Source organism: Anser brachyrhynchus (assembly GCF_964034855.1).
Source record: "Anser brachyrhynchus genome assembly, chromosome: 20".
In the NCBI taxonomy this organism is placed as follows: Eukaryota; Metazoa; Chordata; class Aves; order Anseriformes; family Anatidae; genus Anser; species Anser brachyrhynchus.
Window position 1 is genome coordinate 6,041,939 of NC_137713.1, and position 20,067 is coordinate 6,062,005.

At 55.1% G+C, this 20,067-nt stretch overlaps 2 protein-coding genes and 1 long non-coding RNA gene across 5 annotated transcripts; 2 read left to right on the forward strand and 1 right to left on the reverse strand.

Annotated features, from left to right (window-relative positions):
* Positions 1-129: 129 nt before the first annotated feature.
* Positions 130-8,705, reverse strand: LOC308180947 (apoptosis-inducing factor 3-like). 3 transcript variants are annotated; one of them, XM_080563407.1, is made up of 20 exons: positions 8,556-8,705; positions 8,081-8,205; positions 7,610-7,727; positions 7,292-7,401; positions 7,097-7,206; positions 6,363-6,407; positions 6,200-6,281; positions 5,953-6,065; positions 5,442-5,528; positions 4,985-5,076; positions 4,631-4,761; positions 3,945-4,060; positions 3,427-3,498; positions 3,030-3,093; positions 2,484-2,560; positions 2,285-2,402; positions 1,529-1,627; positions 1,021-1,096; positions 395-499; positions 130-274 (listed from the first exon to the last, which is right to left on the reverse strand). In XM_080563407.1, exons 3-20 carry the CDS (start codon positions 7,681-7,683, stop codon positions 232-234), a joined length of 1,614 nt encoding a protein of 537 aa, XP_080419533.1. In that variant the 5' UTR covers positions 7,684-7,727; positions 8,081-8,205; positions 8,556-8,705; the 3' UTR covers positions 130-231. The 3 variants fall into 3 exon arrangements, with proteins under 3 accessions (XP_080419533.1, XP_080419534.1, XP_080419532.1); XM_080563408.1 differs by having other exon boundaries at positions 8,081-8,201; positions 8,556-8,618; XM_080563406.1 differs by lacking the exon at positions 8,081-8,205 and having other exon boundaries at positions 8,556-8,693.
* On the forward strand, positions 3,515-13,632 carry LOC308180952. Its single transcript, XR_013941252.1, has 3 exons — positions 3,515-3,704; positions 3,921-4,084; positions 9,826-13,632. It is a non-coding gene; the product is annotated as an uncharacterized lncRNA (long non-coding RNA).
* A 956-nt stretch (positions 13,633-14,588) lies between these two features.
* TLCD2 (TLC domain containing 2) lies at positions 14,589-17,579 on the forward strand. Its single transcript, XM_080563411.1, has 4 exons — positions 14,589-14,906; positions 15,376-15,458; positions 16,104-16,186; positions 17,380-17,579. The coding sequence occupies exons 1-4, from the start codon at positions 14,725-14,727 to the stop codon at positions 17,416-17,418; spliced, it is 387 nt and encodes a 128-aa protein (XP_080419537.1). The 5' UTR covers positions 14,589-14,724; the 3' UTR covers positions 17,419-17,579.
* The last annotated feature ends 2,488 nt before the right edge of the window (positions 17,580-20,067 follow it).

Below are 20,067 nucleotides of genomic sequence, written 5' to 3' on the forward strand. Positions count from 1 at the left end.
GGACGTGGGCGGCCTCCTCTCGGCCAGCCCAGCAGATCCCCAGCTAGAAGAGAGGGGAAAGCGCGGCTCCGTTTTGCCCCAGCATGCAAAGAGCAGCCAAGGGCTGTCTGCAAACGCAAAATGCAGGCACCAGATCCATTTTACTTTATTTCTCTTGCCCTAGGATGGGAGAAGGTTGAGCCGTAACCCTTGGTTGATGCCGTGCCCCTTGTGGCAGTGCACGTACGAAGCTCAGGTTTCTGTCAGCAGGGGTATTTGGTTGATATCACAGGCCCTGCAAATGAGAGGGGTGTTTGGGAAGGGCAGTAACTCCCCTCAGCTTTGTGTCTCGAGGGGCTCTCCGCTGGCACGGGGAAGGCAGCGCAGAGCCGGGCTGCTCGGGGGTGCCACTTACTCTGCTTCTTCTTTAGAGATTCGTTTCCCCAAGTATAAAACTTCTGCAATCAGAGACACCATGGGGTCACAGTTCAGGCTGGCAGCTGCAGTCACGAAACCATCCCTGAAAGAGAAAGCAGAAGGACGTGGATCTCAGCGCAAAGAACTCAGCGGGGCAGCATCCCCCTGCCACCCTGAGGCCAGATGTGTTTCAGGGAAGGGCGGCCGGTGCCACAGGGTGCCCGAGGACTTGTGGCAGATCTCCTGGGTGCTGCTGGGGCTGGGCACCGAGTCTGGGGGCAGATGGAGAGGGGACGTGCCCCAGGCTCCCAGCCTGGATGGTGTCTCCATCCCAGTGCTGGCTTTTCCCATTTCAGTTATGGGGCAGCGTGGCTTGTGTCAGATCTCCCGTGGAAGGTGCTGGAAGCTCAGCCTCTTCTCCGTGCCTGCCCTGCTTGTTTTGCTCTGAAATCGTCTCCCTGCTGGTTCGCAGGCTGGCAGCTGCCTGCGGTGCGCAGCCACGGGAGGGTGACGTGCAGCCATGTCCCCGCTGCAGGAGGCTCTGCGGGCTGTGAGGGAGAGGACCGTGCCCTGTTTCCAGAGCGCTGCCGTGTCGGGGCACAGACTGGCTGTGGATTCACTCACCTGATGTAAAAAACCAGGAACTTCTGCTGCTCCAAGCTGCCCTTCACAACGGTGTCTGTGAATCCCTTCCCGCAGCCTGCAGGAGATGGCTGCAGCTGGTCAGGGAGCCCTGGCTTAGCAGCTGCCGCCCACCCCACCGCGGTGCCACCACCAGTGCAGGCAGGAGCACAGGAGCAGCCGTGGAGGCTCTGGTCAGGCAGAACTGACCCAGAGTCATGACCCCAAGACCCTGCTTGACTTGGACAGGGAAAATCTTCCTCCTCCGTGACCTCCAAGCCACCGGAGACCAGCAAAACCCAAGAGCTCTGAGTATCCCGCTGGCACAGAGCTCAGACAGGATTCCTAACCCCACTACTCCAAAGCCTGAGCTGTTTCAGGTAAACTCCACAACTGCCCCTTTCCCACAGCCTGGATAAGGGCTGCGTGTTTACAAGCCCTGGGCCCAGCTGGTGGATGAGCAGCTCCGCTGGGAAGCGGTTCAGCTCTTTGCGTCTCTGCCCCGTCCTACCTGCGTAGTGGATGCTTTTCCCAAGCATTGTGGTCCAGAAGAAGGGGACAGTGTGCAACTCCTTCAGTTTCTTCAGCATGTTAAAGGCAGCAATGGAACCTGTGATGGACCAGCAGAGTAAACGTTTTTGTTGGTGCTTTGAGAAGTTGCTGAATCTTAAGCCTGCTCATCTCAACACCATGTTCTGCTCTGGCTTCTTGGGGCCTCCAATCATTCCTGCTAAGAGCTGATGTGCAGCTGCACCGTGCCTGTGTCTGGACTCACCGAAGAGTGGGCCAGAAAGTGCCTGAAGGGGTATTTCTCTCCTCTTTCACCCCAGGACTGTCTTTGTGTAAGCTGTTTCTGAAAAGCCAGGCTCCTGCTCTCAGATTAGTGTACCTGCAGTGCTGCCTAGCTAAGTTGGGCTTCTGTCTGGGCCACAAACCCTTCCTGCCCAGGTTGAGCCTGGGTAGCTGGCAGGCAGTGCCCCTTACATCTTGTTATCTTGCTGTCCCTTCTGCCTCATTTCTTCTCAGAAAGAGCGGTCAGGCATTGAGAGGGGTTGCCCAGGGAGGTGGTGGAGTCACCGTCCCTGGGGGTGTTCAAGGAAAGGTTGGACGTGGTGCTTGGGGACATGGTTTGGTGGTGACATTGGTGTAGGGTAATGGTTGGACCAGATGATCTTGAAGATCTTTTCCAACCTTAATGTTTCTGATTCTATTTCCTCGGTACCCATTTGTGAGGGGAGCTGGAAAGCAAGGTGCCGCACTGTCTCACCATGGGCCTCGGCCACCTGTTGGTGATGGATGCTGGAACGCTCCCCGTTGAGCAGCGCTACAGGAAAGGAGACCACGTCCCCCGCAGCAAAGACGTTGGGGATGTTGGTCCGCATGTGCTAATGGGACAAAAAACGATTAGTGCAACGATGAGAGAGAAGGGATTCGGCACAGACCACAGATACTCAGCTGGCGCTTACCAGATCCACCAGGATGGCACCGCTGCTGTCTCTGGCGATGGAGGTGCCCTTCAGAAACGCAGAGCTGGGAAACGCCCCTGCAGGGAAAGGAGCAAGGACAAATGCAGCAAAAGTCTGCAAAAGCAGGGAGGAAAGTTGGCCATGGCCCTACAGCGAGCACGCGCCTTTGGTGCCTGTTCAGCCTGCACAGACCAGAGCCGCTCACGGCGGTGACCAGCGGTTGGGCTGGTGCTGACCTAACCCAGCAACAATAAAACCAGGCCCCAGAACAAAGCACGCTCCGATAACACAGCAGTGACCTACAGAGCTCAACAAGCGTGCCAAAGTCACACCGAGACCACAAGTAGCTCCTTTACTCCTGCCGAGTGATTACTCATGGGCTGCTGACTTTCTTCAGGTGGTATGGGGCCAAAAGGAAGGATTGGATGATGGCAGAGTGGGAAAAAGACTGCAGGGAATGGTATCCTGGGAAGGGTTAAAGTGGGATTTGCTGGCTGTTCTCCCCGTTTCCAAACCTGCCTCCCTCTCCCAGCTGGGGTCGCTCACCTATTCCCAGCACCACCACGTCTGCAGGTAGTTTTTCTCCGCTGGCAATAATGGCCTCTGTGACCTAGGAGAGAAGCAAAAATCGTTAACAAAGTGTTAAAAAACTGTCCTAATTCCCACAGCCTCCCTGCTGCCTCATTCTGTGCTGTCTTTCTTCATTCACAGGTTCAGATCACCTTGTCCAGCTAATGTGTGTTGCCAGGAATGTAACAGAAAATCAAGTTGTTGCCCCTGATGGCATACTGGTACCCTTTGAGCCTAGGCTTGTGCTTAATGAAAAGAAACACGAGGGTCTAGACATGGGATGAGAAAGCCCAGACATAGGCACTGGGATACACCTCTGTTGAGGGGGGGAGGCTAAAATTAGCAGTTCAGGGATCACAGCAGCATGGCTGACCTTTCCATCCTTCCCTTTCAGCTCACAGAGTTCTGTTTTCGTGTAAAACTTCACCCCTTTATTCTGCAGCATCTGAAAAGAAAAAGGAAGGTAGTTTGAGTATTCACTAGGAAATTCCAGGCTGGTAAAAGCAGCAGCATCCAGCCAAAACCCAGGCAGGCAAGCAGCTTAGCTGCTGCTCCAGGCAGCAGAGAGGTTTCATTTGCTTCCCCAGCTGGCACAAGGCGTGCTGGAAGCCTGGCTTTGCTCTGCGTTCCCAGTCAGGACCAGTGCGTGAGGTAGGCCTGGCGTGAGATGGGGCTTGGGGATGGAGTCGAGCTGGGAAATGCGAGGTGTGTGTGAGAGGCTGGGGCCAGCCGTGTGCGCACAGCTCCCTCAGTGAGCTGTCAGGAGGGCGGCTAGGCACGCAGGGCTGTGACTCAGAGCAATGGCTGGATTTCCCAGCCTGTCGTGGATAACGAGGCTATTTAGATAGCACATGTTCTCCATCCTAGAAATCAGCACCACGTTTTCCTAACCTTCATGCAAACGCCTCCGACCTGAGGACCCAGCGTTTTCTGGAAAGGGAACTCGTCTTTTTCCACCACTGAGACAGCAGCAGCCTTGTCTGAGAGGAAGGCAGCTGCCTCCATTCCTGCAAGTGAAGGGCATGTCCAAGGTAAGTCTGCTGCAAGCAGGAACCTGCACTCTCCTCCTTGGAAATCTTTTCCTCTTCCAGATGAAGAGAACAAATCTGATGTATTGCCAATGTTTAACTGCTCTTCTCTGCATTTCTGGGCTGATGTATGTAACACCCCACCCTCCCCACCTCCCATATTCTTTGTTCTCTTGCACTATGGACCCAGATATTAGGAAATACAAAGAACAGCTCCTGGTTCTTTACCAAATAGCTCATTTTCTGTGCCTTACCCCCTCACTTTCCCAATGCTCTGGGGAAGTCCTGCTCCTCGGAAGGACAGTGACCTTTTCACAGGGCACATCTCCCTCTGTATACATTTCCTGGACCTGGATAGCTCAAAGTTTCTGGCTATCAGAGGAAAGAGGTGTTGTGTAACTCACTCACTCCCGGCTGTAGGACTCTGGTGACAAGGCAGGCAGTGAAAGGTTCTCCCTTCCCTGAGGGCCCTAGGCAATCTGCACACGCAGCAGCAGTGGGTTTCAAGGCCCAATCTTCCATGACCTGATTGTCACTCCAGCCTTTTACCTATGAATGAAGCTCCTACGACCACCACATTCCTGCCAGCTGCCAGCTCTAAGATCTTGCTAGAGTCTTCTGGGGTTTGGAGATGACATATGTTCTGCAGGTCTGCACCTGGGACTTTGAGGAAGCTGGAGCTGAGAGAGAGAAAATCCAGGTATGTCTCATGATCATAAATGAAGCTGGAAGGCTAAGGAGGGAGCACACAAACTCATGCAGTCTCTTGGCCATCCGATCCCACCTTGTCCTATGTCATCTCATAACCACTCCCTTCCACGTCTCTAGAAGAGCTCCAAGCTCCCAGAGTTGACCCATCTTCTGGCAAAAATTGTGCATGCGGCAAATGCTTTATATACTCACTGGCTGCCTGTTGCAATGAGCAGCTGATTGTACTTCTGAGAGGATCCATCCTTGAAGTGGACCTTCTGCTTCTGGAAATCCACCGACACTGCCTGCAGACAAAAGCATGCAAAGATCAGGGAGGCACCTCTGCCCCTCTGGTGTCCTGCCACATTGGTCCCTTCTGACTGCCTGTCCTATTTCTAGACACCCAGGTAATGAGGAATGCTGGGGAGTCATAGAAGTTTTTCAGTTCCCACAGGTATTAGGCTTTAGGAGCCCCTTATCTCTGTGACAGCATTCCAGCATGCACGCAGTCCCTAGCACTGGCCTTGGAGCACCGTCCCAGAAGATAACGTGTACCTAAGCAGAGCCCCACATTCTGGAAGTGTAGCACTATGCCTGGAAGTGTGGGCTTCCCCTCCCCGTGGCAGGAACAGAGCCACCCACTGAGGACTGATCTCAGCTGCTCTTGCACCTCTTTCTCTGTCCAGAGCTCTATGTCACGAGCACTGAGGAATTCAGGTTTCCTTAGGTAGAGGTCCTCAGCTTTCATGGTCGTTTCCTGGAAACAAAGCAGAAATATGACACAAAGCACTTCTTACAGCCAGCAGCACTCTTGCAGTGTTTACTAGGAACCAAGTTTGCATAAGATGCAAATTCTGAACTAGTAAATCACAGCTGCTAGTATTGCCCCATCCCCGTCATTTTCCTGTACTCCCTCAAAAAATATCCACTCGACCTCTGGTGGGAAGAACTCAGCCAAAGGGGATAAAACCACTAGCCTGTGGTAGGCTCTGATCAAAGACTTTCTGGGAGGAAAAAGTGAAACGTTAGATGGAAATTATAGCCCTTTTCCTTGCCTCACAGCAGTCCTGCTGCCCTGCCAGAATGGATCATTTGATTGCTCAGTCCAGTGATGAGTGTGGGCCATGCCCTTAATTCACATATAGTACCCGGGCATGGTCCTGCTCTTCTTGCAGACAAACCTTGATCAGTCTGGACTTGTCATATGGAGCATGTTTCTCTTTGGTGGCCATGATGATCCTGCCAGTAAAGCCCTCTTGGCGAAGTGTCTCTGCACAGACCAGGGCAGCCACACCTACAAGAGATGCTCATCTCAGCCCTATTACACATCACTATGGAGCAAGAGGGAGGAGGCAGCTCCTCCCCAGAGACAAGACTGGCAGCTCACAGTATATGTGGGGAGGGCATGGTACAGACCACTTCACTTACCTCCCCCAAGGAGCAGCGCTGTGGTCCGGTTGAGGAGACACCGTTTGCTTGTGTCCTTCACCCTCACGCCGCTTTCAAGATCCTAGAATAAAGTGAGAGATAATGAAACTGTACCTAGCTCAAGGTGCTGATTGTGCTTAGTGGCAGCAGGTAAGGTCAGTACCTTCTTTTTTGCTGTAACAAACACCTTTCCATCTTCCACTGTTACCTGAAGGGGTGAAAGAAGAGTATTTAAGCACTGCACTCATGGGGTGGTGATAGGATCTTTCCTGTGAGGTTCTAATCGAGTGGGCTTTGCTGCGCCATGCTTTCTGGCCCAATGGTGACTTAAGAGCTTGGGCAGGGCTTAAGAGCTTGGGCAGGTCCTAGGGCTGCTGTTAATGGGGATCCTGCTAACAATGGGCTGTCCTGCAGCCTGGGGCCTGGATGAGAAAGGGTCTAGGATGCAAAGCTGGGGACCTGTAGGACAAATCTGGATAATAGAGTCCAGCTCTAAGGAGGAGGATCAGTATCCACAGGAGTTCACGGACCTACTCCGTTGAGCTGAATGTTGGAGGACAACCATCTCTGACACACCAAGAGTGACCCATCGGGATCTTGAATGTCAAGTGAGCACCCATTGATGCTGCAGGAGCTCACAAGTTTTTCTCTTCCTCCCAGGGGCACTCAGGAAGAGGTGTAAATCCCTTTTTTCCTTTCCAAAAAAAGAGCTGTGCTGGCTGTGAATGTATGGCATCACCTTTGATTGAAAGGAGCTTTAGGAGAGTGAGTTACATGATCCCAGGAAATCATCCTATGTGTGTCTTTGTGTGATAGGGACCATGGAGCCATGGTCAGTGTCAGGAACTTGTGGGTGGCACAGAGGACATAGGCCAAGCTGGGAGGACGACACGTCACCTTAAAGCAGGGAAGACAGTCCAGAGAAGGGTATTCCTCAATATCTCCTGTTTTGATGTTAAAGCAGGCTCCATGCCAGGGGCAGCGCAGCCTATGCCCCCTCAAGACCCCTGCAACAGAAAAGCCCCCAAAACTGTCTGGTGACAGCCAGCCTCCCCAGCAGGGCTTCTCCCCACCACCCAGCACAAACGTTACCTTTGCTGAGTGGAGCACCATAGTGTGGGCACCTACTGCCCAGGGCGCTGAACTCCTTCTTGTTCCTCACCAGCAGCACCGGGTGGCCGGCCACCATCACCTCACAGAGCCTGCAGGAGAGGCAGAAAGGTGGGTGCTATGGCGGGGAGCCAGGGCTCAGACCCTCATGGCCATCGTGGCGCTCCCTCAACCGCTAACATGGCGGCCACCAACATGGCTGCCTCCAGCTTGGCAGCCATTGTGGTGGCAATGTCAGCCCTGCGGCCTGCGTGGCTCATGGCGGCAGGCTGGGCCTCGGCCTCCCCCCAGGGTACTCACTCTCCATCGCCGATGTCAGCTTCATTGCAGACCTCAGCGGTGACGGTGTCATCGCCATCCATGCTGGTGGCCATGGGTGAGTGGCAGAAGGGGTTGGCGTCTGTCCTTGCTGTCTCCCCTGAAGGCAACAGCATCGAGGCACATTTGTGCCATCACAGCAAAATCCCACAACAAAAAGTAGGGCCACCGCTACTTCGGGGGTCCCACGCTCATGGTGCAGCAGGAAAAAAAAAAAAAAAAAAAAAGAGCAGTGACTGGCAGAAAACACACGTTTTTCCCCATTTTTTATTTCGTCTCCAAACCCAAAGCCCATTCCTTTGACATTTTTTTCACTGACTTAACCCAATTCTCATTTTCAGGTGACATCCCTGCATCCCATTAAACTGAGCTCAAGCACAGGGCAAGCAAGCTAGCAAGCATGATTCACAATAGTTGTGTCATAAACAAATAAAATTATTTAAAATCATTTACGGTAGTTGAGTCAGGGCAAGACACTGCTGATGCAGCCTGCAGATGCTCTGGCCTGGGGTCTGCAGAATTGCCTCAGTACCTCTGAAACCTCTTCAGTGCTGGCGCTCAGATAGTATTTGCGCTAACTGGAGAAGAAATTAAAAAAAAAGAAAAAAGGCAACAATCCCTGTCCAGAGCGTTTCCCAGGCTAAAAAGGAGCTGAAAAACTTGGTTCTTAGCGCTGCCCCTGCTTTAGTAATCAAGAAGCCTGCCCCTGCTTTAGCTTAGAAGAAAGTCTGCGGCGTGTTTAGAGATTTTCCTCTCCATTTTGGAGGGGAAAAAAAAGGAAAAAAATGGAGACGGAGGGGAAATGTGGGGCACATTTTGAATAGCAGGTGCGCAATATATGGCAGCAATTTCACCGCCGACACCAAGACATTGGGAAATTCACGCATTACCGCCCCGACCCCAAGGAAAGGCTTCAGCGGATACTCACAGGGTGCTGCTGCAGGGACTCAGCGTTTGCCCCTGTCGAAAGCTGCCACCACCGTCTGTGAGTCCCTTCCCCGTCTGTAAGACTCTCCCCAAACCCAGCTCCCCCCTGCCCACGCTGGGCGATGCTCTCCCAGCCTTGCACAACATTCCCAGTTGGCAGGTGGCAGCAGGGACACAGTTTATCTGATTTCTGCAATCGCTCCGTGCTTCATTAACGTTGTTTGTTTTCTTTTTATTTATTTATTTTTTTTTAACTCAGATATAGAAGCAGCTTGCCAAAGAATTAAGGGCACTTATGAATTATAGGGTAGGTGTGGTTTGGAGGCGAGGTGCGTCATGTGAGATGCAGTTCAGAAAGAGAAACTGAGTCAATGCAGAAATACCTCTGCTCTTTCTTGATGGGAAGTGCTCTAGCTCAGTGCATGGTATTTTTGCCGCACTTTGGATACTACTGCTTATACATTTCTACAACTTTTAAAATTAATTAATCTGTGTTTGTTTTAAGGCAGATCCTCTCTATCTCCCATTGATTTTAAGGGAGCGCGAAGTGTTCAGCATCCCTGCAAATGCCCCGTGTTCCTGCTCTGCTCCTGCATGAGTACATTTCGGTCTGCGGACGTCCAGGCACCCAGTCCCACCACTGCCGTGTCCGTGTGGATTGCACAGGGTGGCATGCTGCTGACTGTGCTATTTTTGCAGGAGGGTGGGAGTTGCAAAAAATGGGAGTGACGCCTACACTGTTTGTGTCTACTCCAGTTCTTATCTCTATTTCACAGTCAAGATGTTTCAAAACCTTTAAATACGTCTCGAAATTTAGAGGGGGGACAAGTCCCTAGCAGCATGTTGCCATCATTCCTCTTGCAGAAGCGGAGCGTTGGGAAGCAGCTTTCTGCCGTGCAGCGTGCTCTGAAATCCAGCATCAGAGGGGAATGAAAACTTTCCCAAACCCTGTCATGGGCATGGCTGCAAGAAGAGGACATGGACATGGATGCTCGGTCAGCGTAGGCTCGCTGCCTGCAGAGTGGCTCACTTTGTCGGACCCATGGAGCTCTAAGTGAGCTGTAAGCACTCGTTTCAGCCCTGGGACGCTGCGATGCCAGCAGTGCTCTTAGCCCACGGGTGGTGTACGCCCACAGTGGGCGCAGGTGCAGAGTATTTTCTTACAGTGCTAACAAGCAGCTTTGGGTTTTGCCTTGCTGGCCAGGCGCCTGAGTGTGAAGCAATTTGGCTACTGCACGTCCCTGTTTAAACTCTCTGTAATTATTCCCTAGGAGCGCATTCCCACGTGGAGAAGCAGCAGCCCTCGTGGAGGCATTCTCTGACTCAGCAGAAATTGCTGGAAAGCGTTTGCTCGGGGATGAAAGCTGCAGTGCACCAGCAAAGTGGAAGGTACGAAGGCAAGCAGTGGTGTGAGGCTTCGGAGGGAGCCAGGCGGGAACCACTGCTGTGCTTTGGGTGGCTTTGGCACTGCAGGGCTGAGCGTCCCATCCAGTTGTTGGATGCAGCCCAGCGATCCAGGAAGGACTTCTGCAAAACAAAATCCCCACTTCTGATAAGGGCAAAGGTGATGGCAAAGAGATCCCACCCTGTTCTGAAAGTTAGGAAGGGCATTGAGTGTAAGGGGGAGGTTTGGTTTTGCTGCAGGATGCTGCATGCCGCTCTGACAGCTCACACCTAGGAACATGCAATAGGCCCTCGAGGGATTCAGGGAATGGGATGCTAGCAGGGGCAGGTTTTCAATAAGGTGCTCTGTAAGCATCTTTTGGTCCTTTGCTAAGTAATGCAGAGCCGGATGCTCAGCATGGTGAAGACCTTTGCTTGTAAAATGCAGCAGGATCGGAGGTAGAAATAAAGGGAGAGAGAGAAATGATGCAGTGCCCTGAAACATGAGCAGAACTCAAGTGGTCATCAGCAGTCCTAGGACAATCCTGGCAAGCTGTCTTCACTTTTTATTAGATATCCTCACTTTTATTATGTCTATCCAGTGTTGCCAGCACTCTGGAATATTCAAGCCCAGGTGAAAATGTAATGGGGGGGGCTCTGCTTTCAAGCCCCTACCACCCTCAGCCAGTGCAGCATGTTCTGTCCTTCTGCAGCTGTGGCTGGGCAGATGTGTCCTTGCCCCCAGCTTGCTCAGGTTGTTCCCTCCCTGCCTTAGCAGAGCTGTAGATTTTAGCAGTGCATTGCACAGAGCCCAGCGTCGCTGAAGAATGCTCAGGCGCAGGAAGAGGAAGCGAAGTGAAGAAAGCAGCAGAGCTAAAATGATTAATGGGACACCGCTCTCAGAACAGCTTGGTTTGTGATATTAATAATGAGAGAATTCAGGAGGGAACCTACCCCGTGCCCAGCTGCGGAGCCAGCAGCAGCAGGAGCTGTGAAGCTCCAGTACTTCTGTTCGTAATGCAGGAGCAATCATGTGGGCTCAGCAACAAGCAATGCTGCACAGAGGGGTGTAGGGCTCTGAGATGTACTTCCACCTTTCAAGGCTCATTCTGAACCTGTCTGAATTGCAGAAAGCACGGGGTCATAAATACCTCATAACGTAGCCAGCAAGCACATCAATATCTGTCAGAAATGACTTAAGCTTGGGCACGGTAAACCAGATAGAAAAAACATGTTTATCCCACAGGGGAAGGAGACATGGAAAAGGAAATATTTAGAGGGAATTAATTTGCTTATAGAGTATATGTATGCTGTTTATAGAGTATATATGTGCTGTTTCATGTATTCTTCCTGAGCGTTCATGTCTGGCCGTGGCGAGGAATGGGATATAGGCTGGGCAGCAGACACCTGCGTCTCACCGTTCACCATCAGGAAAGAAGGAAGCTGAGCTTCCAGGAGATTCTGCGTTGTTCAAGGGATGGTCTCAAAAAGGATCGGTGACAGCAGGATGCACTCAGGGCTGCTCAGAGCCTGGGGAGGGCAGGGAGAGTTTTCCCCCCTCGGGCTCCAGCAGGGTGAGCGTAGATGGGTTGTGGTGCAAAGCCAGACGAGCTCCTTGCCGTCCAAGACCAAGTCCTGGGATCGGTGGTTAACCAGGAAGGTGTTCCTAGCTGGAAGGGGCAGATGCTGGAGTTTGCATTGATTTCAGCACTCTCCACAACTACCTCTGCAGCTCTTGGGCGTGCTTTGCCACGTGCGGCATGTTTCTCACAGTAGGTCCTTTCATAAGCACGGAGTTCACAGACTTTCTGAATAAAAACCCGGATATATAGAGCAGAGCTTCTCTGTATCGTCTGACTTCCTACGGCCTAGCAGAGCCGTGATGCGCTTTAGAGAGGGATGAAGAAGACAACTGATTAAAATTTGGAAGTCAAGCTGCTTGATTGGCTTTGAGATCTCAGACTATGTGATGTGTGAGCCAGGTCTGGCGTTAGATGAGCAGATGGGCTTTCCGCCTCCCTGGCTGGAGAGAGGTGGGTGAAGGGAGCGAGGCTTCCCAAAAGCAGGAGCAGGACTTGAGCCAGAAGGACTTTGCGTGTCGGAAGCTCCCACATCTGCTGGCTGCAGCGAGCCCCGGGCGGTGTCTGGGAGCAGAACGGTGCTGGGTAAGGGGTGGTGGAGCTGCCAAAGCACAGCTCCTTGTGGGGTGACCTGCAAGCACCTGCACCCCCATCCAGGAACGGCATCTGGGAGAGGACACAGTTCGTCTGGCAGAGTTCATGTTGGCCATTGTCAGCAAACTGCCGGGGCTGTTTTGGGGAAAATGGTTTTTATCTGTCCCAGATGTGCTGCAGGGAAACGCTGAATTGTGAGAGAGAGGAAAAAGTTATTCGGGCTATTAAAAACAGTGCTGCACCCTTGCTTTACGCTTCGGCTGTTGTGGAGTCCCTGCTAGGGGACGAGCTGCGTCCCCACAGCGTTATGGGATGGCCCGTTATGGGATGATGGAGTTACGGGCCGGGCACATCCTTGCTGACACCCGGAGGGAGCCCCTGCCCGGCTGGGAGCAGCCAGCGGGCTGCATCCCTGCACCCAACGCCGCCTTTTGGGAGCCGCTGGAAAACTTCTCGAAAATGGGGTGAAAAAGGCAATATCTCCAAATAAGGTGCGGCTGCAGAGGCCCTTTCCGAGCGGGTCGCCCTGCCCGGCTCTTCAGCGAGCGTGCGGGGACCTCTTGTGGCAGCGGTGCCGGAGCGCTCCCCTCCTGCCCCGGGACGAGCCTGGCCCCGCAGCCTGGGCACGGGGGGGATTTGGGGCTGGGGCTGCTGTCAGGGGACCTGTTTGTCACCCCTCCACCCCTAAAACCGTCCCTCCATCCCTAAATCCATCCCCTGCTTAGCGCCGTCGCTGCACGGGGTGGAAGGAAAGGGGAAAAAGCCCAAAAGAGGGATTCTAGGAGAGCATGCCCGATGGCAAGTCCTGGAACAGTTGCGTAAAATCTGGGTCAAAAGTAACCGAAAGACAGAAAGTGTGCAGCTGCTGGTGGTGCTCCAGCAGCGGGATCTAAGCCGCCGAACCAGAGGCTCAATTAATCACGGCTTAAATTCCTCCCCTGTGCAAGTGGCTGGTAAAAGCTCTCCAGTGCCCAGAAGCATTTTAAGTATTCCTGTCGCCACGGAAAGGGACAGTCAAGATTTCTGCGGCTAAGACACCGCGGATGACTTTCATCGGGAATCGTCTCTCTGCCATTTTATAGCGCCATTAGGCACCAAACGATTTTCCTGCCCGCTGCCCTGGGCAGCCCGGCACGGCTCCGGCTCCGGCTGGGCACAGGCTGTGCACCCGTCCCTCTGCATCTCTTACGCCAAGCAGGATCGTCTCCGTTTGGCCCTCTCGGTAGCTGATTAGCCCGTGTGATCCCTCCAGTCCTAATACACGGGGTTATTTATAATCCCCCCAGCAGTCAGGGCTGTGGATTACTTCAGGCGACGTCTCCCCAGCACTTAACGGCTATGAAATTACATTGCTTTTCCTGGCTTTTAGGCAAATTTCTGCAGCATGAGCAGCTGCTTTGCTATCAGCGGGGCCTATCTCACCCCTCTCTTTTGGCTCTGATTTAATCTCTCCCCTCTGCAACGTCTCTCCCATCAGCGTATCGCTTGTTGCTGTTTCAGCGTGCATTACCCCGGAGAGGGCAGTGACTGAGAGCTCAGGCTCCGCATGTTCCTGTTCAAGCGAAGAGAAAGAAGGAGATTTCATCCCAAATTAATGCCTCCAAGAGGAGGCAGCCTCTGACATTAATCGGTGTGTACGCGGTGACTCATCCCGTCTGCAGGAGCGACGCGAGGTCTGGGCAGCATCCGCGCTTCTGATGGAGACATCAAAGAGCAACACGGGAGCGATCAAGTGACGGGCAAGCAGGAAAAGCAGCGCCGCGGTAGGATGGAACTGAAGAAATCGGGGGGACACGACCCTGAGTTCCCCCAGACCCACAGAGCTGGGGTGTCCAGACCCTGGGGAGCTGCTCTCAGGAGCAGACACGGGACAGGGGGGGTGGAGGACAAGAGCATGGTGGGCACAGCATGGTTTTGGACCTTGTTGTTCCTTTAACCTGCAGCCAGAATTGTTGGTGTGTGCTTGCAGGGATCCTGTGGATCTGTACCCAGGGTGAGGGCTGTGTCCCCGGCACATCCCAGTGGGGCAAGAGCCTCACCAGCAGCACGCGATGGGGATGTTTTGGGGCAAAACACCCCAACCGCAATACCACAGAGGAGGGGTGTTCAGCCACCCAGTGCCACTGAGCTGGAGAAGAGCCCTCGGGGGGGGGGGGGGGGGGCAAGGAAGGTGTCCCCACGGTGTCAGGACACCCCTGCCCCGCTCTTTCACTGCAATGCCTGCAGCCGTTTCCGACGAACGGATGCCACGGGCAGCTGACACACACCCCAGGGGCCTCCTTTCTCATTCCTCCCTCTTCCTGAGTCATGCACTGCGAGGAAGGACAGCCCCTGCACGTCCGTGGAAGTGGAAACCCACAGCAGCACGGGAGGGGGGCTCCCGCAGCACCCTCGGGACCGCTGCTGGCTGCATCCCCCCCCCCCCCCCCCTTCTGCCTTTCCCAACCGAGCAATGGCGATGCCCAGGGCTGGCCCCAAGACAACGGGGCCACGGGGCGAGGCGGTGCCCGGTGCTGCCGGGGCGGTGCCGGTGCCCGGGGCGGTGCTGGTTGGGGCGAGGCGGAGCGGTCGTGGAGCTCCCTTGGGTGCCCCATGGGGAGCTGAGGGTTGCCCATGGCTGTCGGTGCGGGGTTGCTGCTGGTGGCCGGTTCCTTCGCCGCTTTCCGCTTGTTGAACCGGGGCTTGGAGCGCTTGGTGCCGCCGCCTCCTTCGGCTCGGCGCAACCGCTGGAAGTGGCGAAACATCTGGACATCGTTGGCACACAGCGTGCTCAGCGGCGGCGGGGCGCTGCTGGGGTGAGCGGCACTGGGGTACCCAGGGGGATGGGGGGGGGGGGGGCACCCAGGGGTTTGGGGGGGGAATCGGGACAACTGGGCTGTCCAGGGACCCCGATGGGAACTTGGGGCTGAAGTGCAGGGAGGGATGCGCCGAGGGGGTTTGGGTATGTGGAAGGGGGGATTGGGGTGTTAGGGGATGCTGGGGGGCTTGGGGAGGGGGCGGATGGGATGCTGGGGGGGGGCTTGGGGGAGTGGAGCATGTGGGGTGCTGAGGGACGGAGGGAGTGAGGGGGTACAAGGGGATGTTGGGGTAGCGGGGGACAGGGAGGCTCTGGGGAGGGGGGGGAGGACAGCGTGGCTACGGGGGGGAGAAGGGGAACAGGAGGGTGCCGGGGGGGTGAGCAGCACCAGGTGGGCACCGAGGACGCTGGAAGGGAACGAGGGGGACAGAAGCACTGCCCAGCACTCGCAGCCCCTCTCCCCGCAGGTTCTACCTCTACCCCGGGCTGCACGAGGACCTGGTGGGCACGCACCCGCCCGGGGCGCACAGCCTGGTGGCCGTGTCTGTAGGTGAGGCCGGGGGGAGTGGGCTGCCCCCTGCTTTGTCCCCGGGGGTCCCCAGGGGCCCGTCGGTGCCTGACGGTGCCACGTCCTGGGCAGCGACGTCTCAGGCACCCCAGACAATCGTCTTATTCTTGGCAAAGACAGTGGCTCCTTTCTGTCCCACGGCACCCGCAGCCTGGAGGTACTGGGCACCAGGCTGCCCGCCACCATCCTCGTTGGACAGCCAGGGCTTGGAGCATCCTAAAAGTGCCCAACTATGTGGTCAGCGCAGATCCCCCTAAAGCCTTATGCTGAACTCGCTAGCACAGAGGCCAGAAGTTTTGAGTCCTGTGGCTGTGTGTAGCCTGTCCCCCTCCTTGTCACTTTGTTGACCTGTCACTAGCTGTGTGGTCAGTGCTCACAGGCTTCCCGGCATTGCCGCAGCTCAGCGAGGAGATTTAACTACCTAAAACACCAACGCGGGGTTGCTTTGGTGGCAGCAAATCCTGTAGCTGTGAAGGGCTGCAAGGATGTGGGGTGGGATCCGATCCTGGGGTGGAAATGGGTAAGGCGCCGAGTGCTGCCCTCGTGGCCAGTCAGGTACTGAGCCCGCTGGGGGGCCCCCACATATTGCCCCCACCGCTTCCTTGCTTACAGCCTCTCTGTCCCCAGGGTATTTCCTGGAAGACTTCGTGGACATGCTGTGCAATCAGAAACTTCACCAGTCCTGGGAGCTGCTCTTCCATCACTCCGTGGTGAGTCCGCCGGCTGCTCCCCGGGGCGCAGCGCTGGGTGGCAGCGGGTCTGAGGAGCGCCCCGCTCATCACGAGGGAGGTGGCGAGGTGGGGACAGATCCTGGTGCTTGTGGGACCCGAGCGGTCCGAGCCACAGCCTCACCTTTAATGTTCGGGGCGGGGGCTGATCCATACCCCTGGCACAGACGGGCATGACCCAGGTGTCCCCGTTGGCACCAGCGAGCATCTCAGCTCCTGTCGGCTCTCGGCCACCTGAACAGCCACAGGAAGGGCCGCACACCCCAAACATCTCCTCCTTCCACCTCCTGCTCCTGGGTCCTCCCCGGGGTGCTCTCATTCGGGTCAAAGCTCTGGCCATGGGGCTGGGGTGGCTGCGGGCAGCCGTGACGCAGGAGCCTCACATCAGTGCTCTCTGCCTCCCTCTGCTCCTCTCCACACCCAGTGTGGATTTCTCCTCACTTGCCTCTGCTGTCTGGGTGCCCAAGCACTGCACACGCTGCAGGACATGGGGGATGGCACCGTGAAGCTGAGCAGCTGAGCCTATTTTCCAGCAGGCTGCAGGGGAGGCACGGGGCTCTGCAGGGCATGGGGGACAGGAGGGGTGGCAGTGGGACCGTGCTGGAGAAAGCGATTTTCAGCCCTGCAGCTCTGCTGGCTACTGTTCACGAGTCAAAAGGTCATCTGCACAATAGAGCTAATTCAGGCCAAGACAGTGATTTAGCAAGCAGATAATCTTATTAGAGAGCCAATACAAATAACAGCATTAAGGGTATAAACTGCAGAAAGGTCTGAGCACGGTAGGGCACGGACAGGCAGAGCCTGTCATGGCAGGGAGGGTGTAGGGCAGGATTGTACCCACTCAGCCCCCACAGCCCCTCTGGGGCATCCCAGAGCTCCCTGAGAGGTGGCCACGGGGCTCTCATGTACCAAAGCCACTTAATTCTTGCAGTGTGCCTGTCCTGGGGAGAATCCCTGAGCCAGCAGCAGCCGTAGCCCTGGGCTAGGCATCTCCCTCCCTGCCAGTGTTGTTGGCTGTGTGCAGAACGACCTGCTATGCCACCACCAGCTGCGCTCCCCAGCCCACAAAAGCAGGGTTAGGTCTGCCCGTTCAGTTTCCTCTTTCGTCCTGGGGTTTACAGAATTGTTTCCTTCTTCTTTTTTTCTGGGGAAAAAAACAAACGACACACACTCAGGTTTCATGCAGTGATGAAGAGACCTTATCTCGTGCCTGAGGCTGCAACGCTGCAGAGATGAGTGGAGTGATGACCAGTGGTTTGGCTCTGGCGTGACAACTGTTTCCAGCTCTGCTTCATGCTGTGCCCAAACATGAAGGGCTCTGGCTTGCAGCAACTGAGAGCAACCAGCACCCGGGCTCAGCCTCTCTTCTTTCTCCTCCCAGGTGATTGTCTGCTTTGGTATCGCGGTGCTGCTCCATCAATACATGGGCTTTGCCTTCGTGGCCTTACTGGTGGAGATCAACTCCATCTTCCTCCACCTGCGGCAGATCCTGCTCATGGCCGACCTGGTACACACCACCTGCTACCGCCTCAACAGCATCGTCAACCTGGGCACCTACGTGGTGTTTCGCATCACCACGCTGGCCTGGATGACGCGCTGGCTGCTCCTCAACCGGCAGCACGTGCCCCTGGCAACGTACACTGTGGGCATAGTGGGCATGGCAATCATGATGCCCATGAACATCATCCTCTTCTACCGCCTGCTGCGTAGTGACTTCTTCAAGTCCAGCCGGGACGTGCAGCGGGAAAAGGAGAAATAGCCCCCTTCCCCGCAGGCCCTGGGGGATGAGCAGCCATGAGCCCGTGGACGAGGACAGCAGAGAGCTGTGGAGAGTGAGCACGGCTATTTCAGTGTCTCGCTTGGAGGGGCTGCACTGACAGAGCTTCTGGGCTTGTGGCTGCGGATCCTGGGCAGAGAAGGTGCTCACGGACCAGGCACTGGGGCACTTCGGATGACGTGGTCGGATGACCCGGAGCTGCTCAGAGAAGCCCCAAGGGCTCTCACAGCTCCTCAAAGCACTGCTGAGATGAGAAGGGAGCAGGGAGCATCATTTCCCCGCTGCTCTTCTGGACATCCAAACACCACCACGTGTTTATAACCCTTTTGGAGCTGCACCCTGCAGCATCCCAACGCCCCAGGGACACTGTGCTCAGCCCTGTGCTGTCTCTGGCACTTCCCATGGGAGCACCAGGCAAGAGAGGCCCCAAGGCTTCACCCTCGAGGCCAGGACCAGTAAAAGCCAAATCCTGCACTCATGAGTCCTCCCCAAGGAGATTGTCCCAGGTGGGTAATGGAGGGAGAGGCTTAGGCTGTGTGTGTCAGATGCTGCCTGCTGCAGGTTCTGGGATGGGAGCAGTGGAGCAGCAGAACTGTGCTCGGGGACCGGCTGCTGACTTCTCCTGACAACTGGAACTTTTCCAGTGTTGTTTTGTTCCCAGACCTTTTTAATTCCCCATAAATGTGTGTGGGAGAGCACGAGCTGTGTGCCAGGATGCTATGTGACGGTCACTTCCCACATAATGAGGCTTTTTCAGATGGGCCAGATTTGGCATCTATTAGGAATGAAAAGTCCTGCTGCAGAGCGCAGTGTAATGGTCTTTACCCAGCAGCACGAGCTCTTATTAACACAAGTTTTTAATAAATGGCTGCAAATGAAACAGCTTAAGGGGAAGAGGCTTAGCAGGGAAAAAGGGACTCTGCATTCCAGCCTGCTCCAGGGGTGTCACTGCTCAGCACTGGCTTTCTATCCTGTATCTCCTTGCTCCAGAGTAAAAATATATACTGTACACTGGCCCAGACTACCTCTCCAGGGATTTTTGCTCCCTCTCCTTTCTATGGAGGAAAATTAAGGTTTCTCCTGTTCCTGCAAAAGCTCCCGGAGGCGAGGGAAGGGTGCACTTTCTGCAGGCTGGCACCTGGGAAGGGTTGCAGGCATTTGCAACCCGCGGGGTGAGGAAAGTGCCTGCTGTGAAACAGGGCAGGCTGTGGGGCCCTTGCACGCAGGGTATGGATCTCATGGCTTTGCTGCTCTCGTTCCTGATGCTGGTTGCGGCAAAGCAAGAAGGAGCCTTGCAATTTGCTGTGCATGTACCTCAAGCTTTCCTGGAACAAGGAATTAGAAGTTTTAACACACACTCTCTCTCACACTTTTCCTTTTCTCCCACTTATTCCCACACACTGAACTCTTCCCAACAGCCCAGCACCACATAGAAGAGCAGGATTACCCCAGTCAGGGTTATGTGTATTTGTTTTTAGAAATGCACTGGATCTGTTGTGCTGTATGCGTGGCAAATAACCTTTTACCTCAAAATCTTGAGGTAGAAGGTATTGTAAATCTGGTTTGAGGGACGGGCTGAAACAAAGGGCCACACACTGCTAGGAGCAGGCAGCATTTGATTTGAGGAGGGAAATACGGGCACAGACACACACAGATGAACAATGCATGTGGGTAGGGGGAGGCCAGAGAACAATGCGTGGCCAAAGCTGTTTATGCTATTAGTGGCGCTTGCAGGTGCTGCAAGAACCTACCCGGCGGCGTGTCACTGTGGGTGGTGGTTACATGGCCGCACACCTCTCAGAGCTGCCCGCCAGCGCCTTCCCTTTGGTTTTACCCACACTGGGGCCCCATGTCCAGAGCAGGGCTACAAAGCTGGTGAAGGGCCTGGAGCACAAGTCCTGTGAGGAGCGGCTGAGGAAACCGGGGTTGTTTAGTCTGGAGAAGAGGAGGCTCAGGGCAGACCTTATTGCTCTCTACAACTCCCTGAAAGGAAGGTGTGGGGAGCTGGGGGTCAGCCTCTTCTCACAGGTGACTGGTGCTAGGACCAGAGGGAATGGCCCAAAGTCGCGCCAGGGGAGGTTCAGGT

Bases quoted from the DNA above. Each gene is read 5' to 3' on its own strand.
- LOC308180947 (XM_080563407.1), bottom strand. From the start codon at position 7,683: ATGGCCACCAGCATGGATGGCGATGACACCGTCACCGCTGAGGTCTGC. The intron at 7,207-7,291 runs GTAACGTTTGTG...TTTCTGTTGCAG, and splicing joins TGGTGCTCCACTCAGCAAAG to GGGTCTTGAGGGGGCATAGG. The intron at 6,282-6,362 runs GTACTGACCTTA...ACTTTATTCTAG, and splicing joins TTGTTACAGCAAAAAAGAAG to GATCTTGAAAGCGGCGTGAG.
- TLCD2 (XM_080563411.1), top strand. From the start codon at position 14,725: ATGGCTGTCGGTGCGGGGTTGCTGCTGGTGGCCGGTTCCTTCGCCGCT. The intron at 15,459-16,103 runs GTGAGGCCGGGG...CTCTGTCCCCAG, and splicing joins CCTGGTGGCCGTGTCTGTAG to GGTATTTCCTGGAAGACTTC. The intron at 16,187-17,379 runs GTGAGTCCGCCG...ACACACACTCAG, and splicing joins TGCTCTTCCATCACTCCGTG to GTTTCATGCAGTGATGAAGA.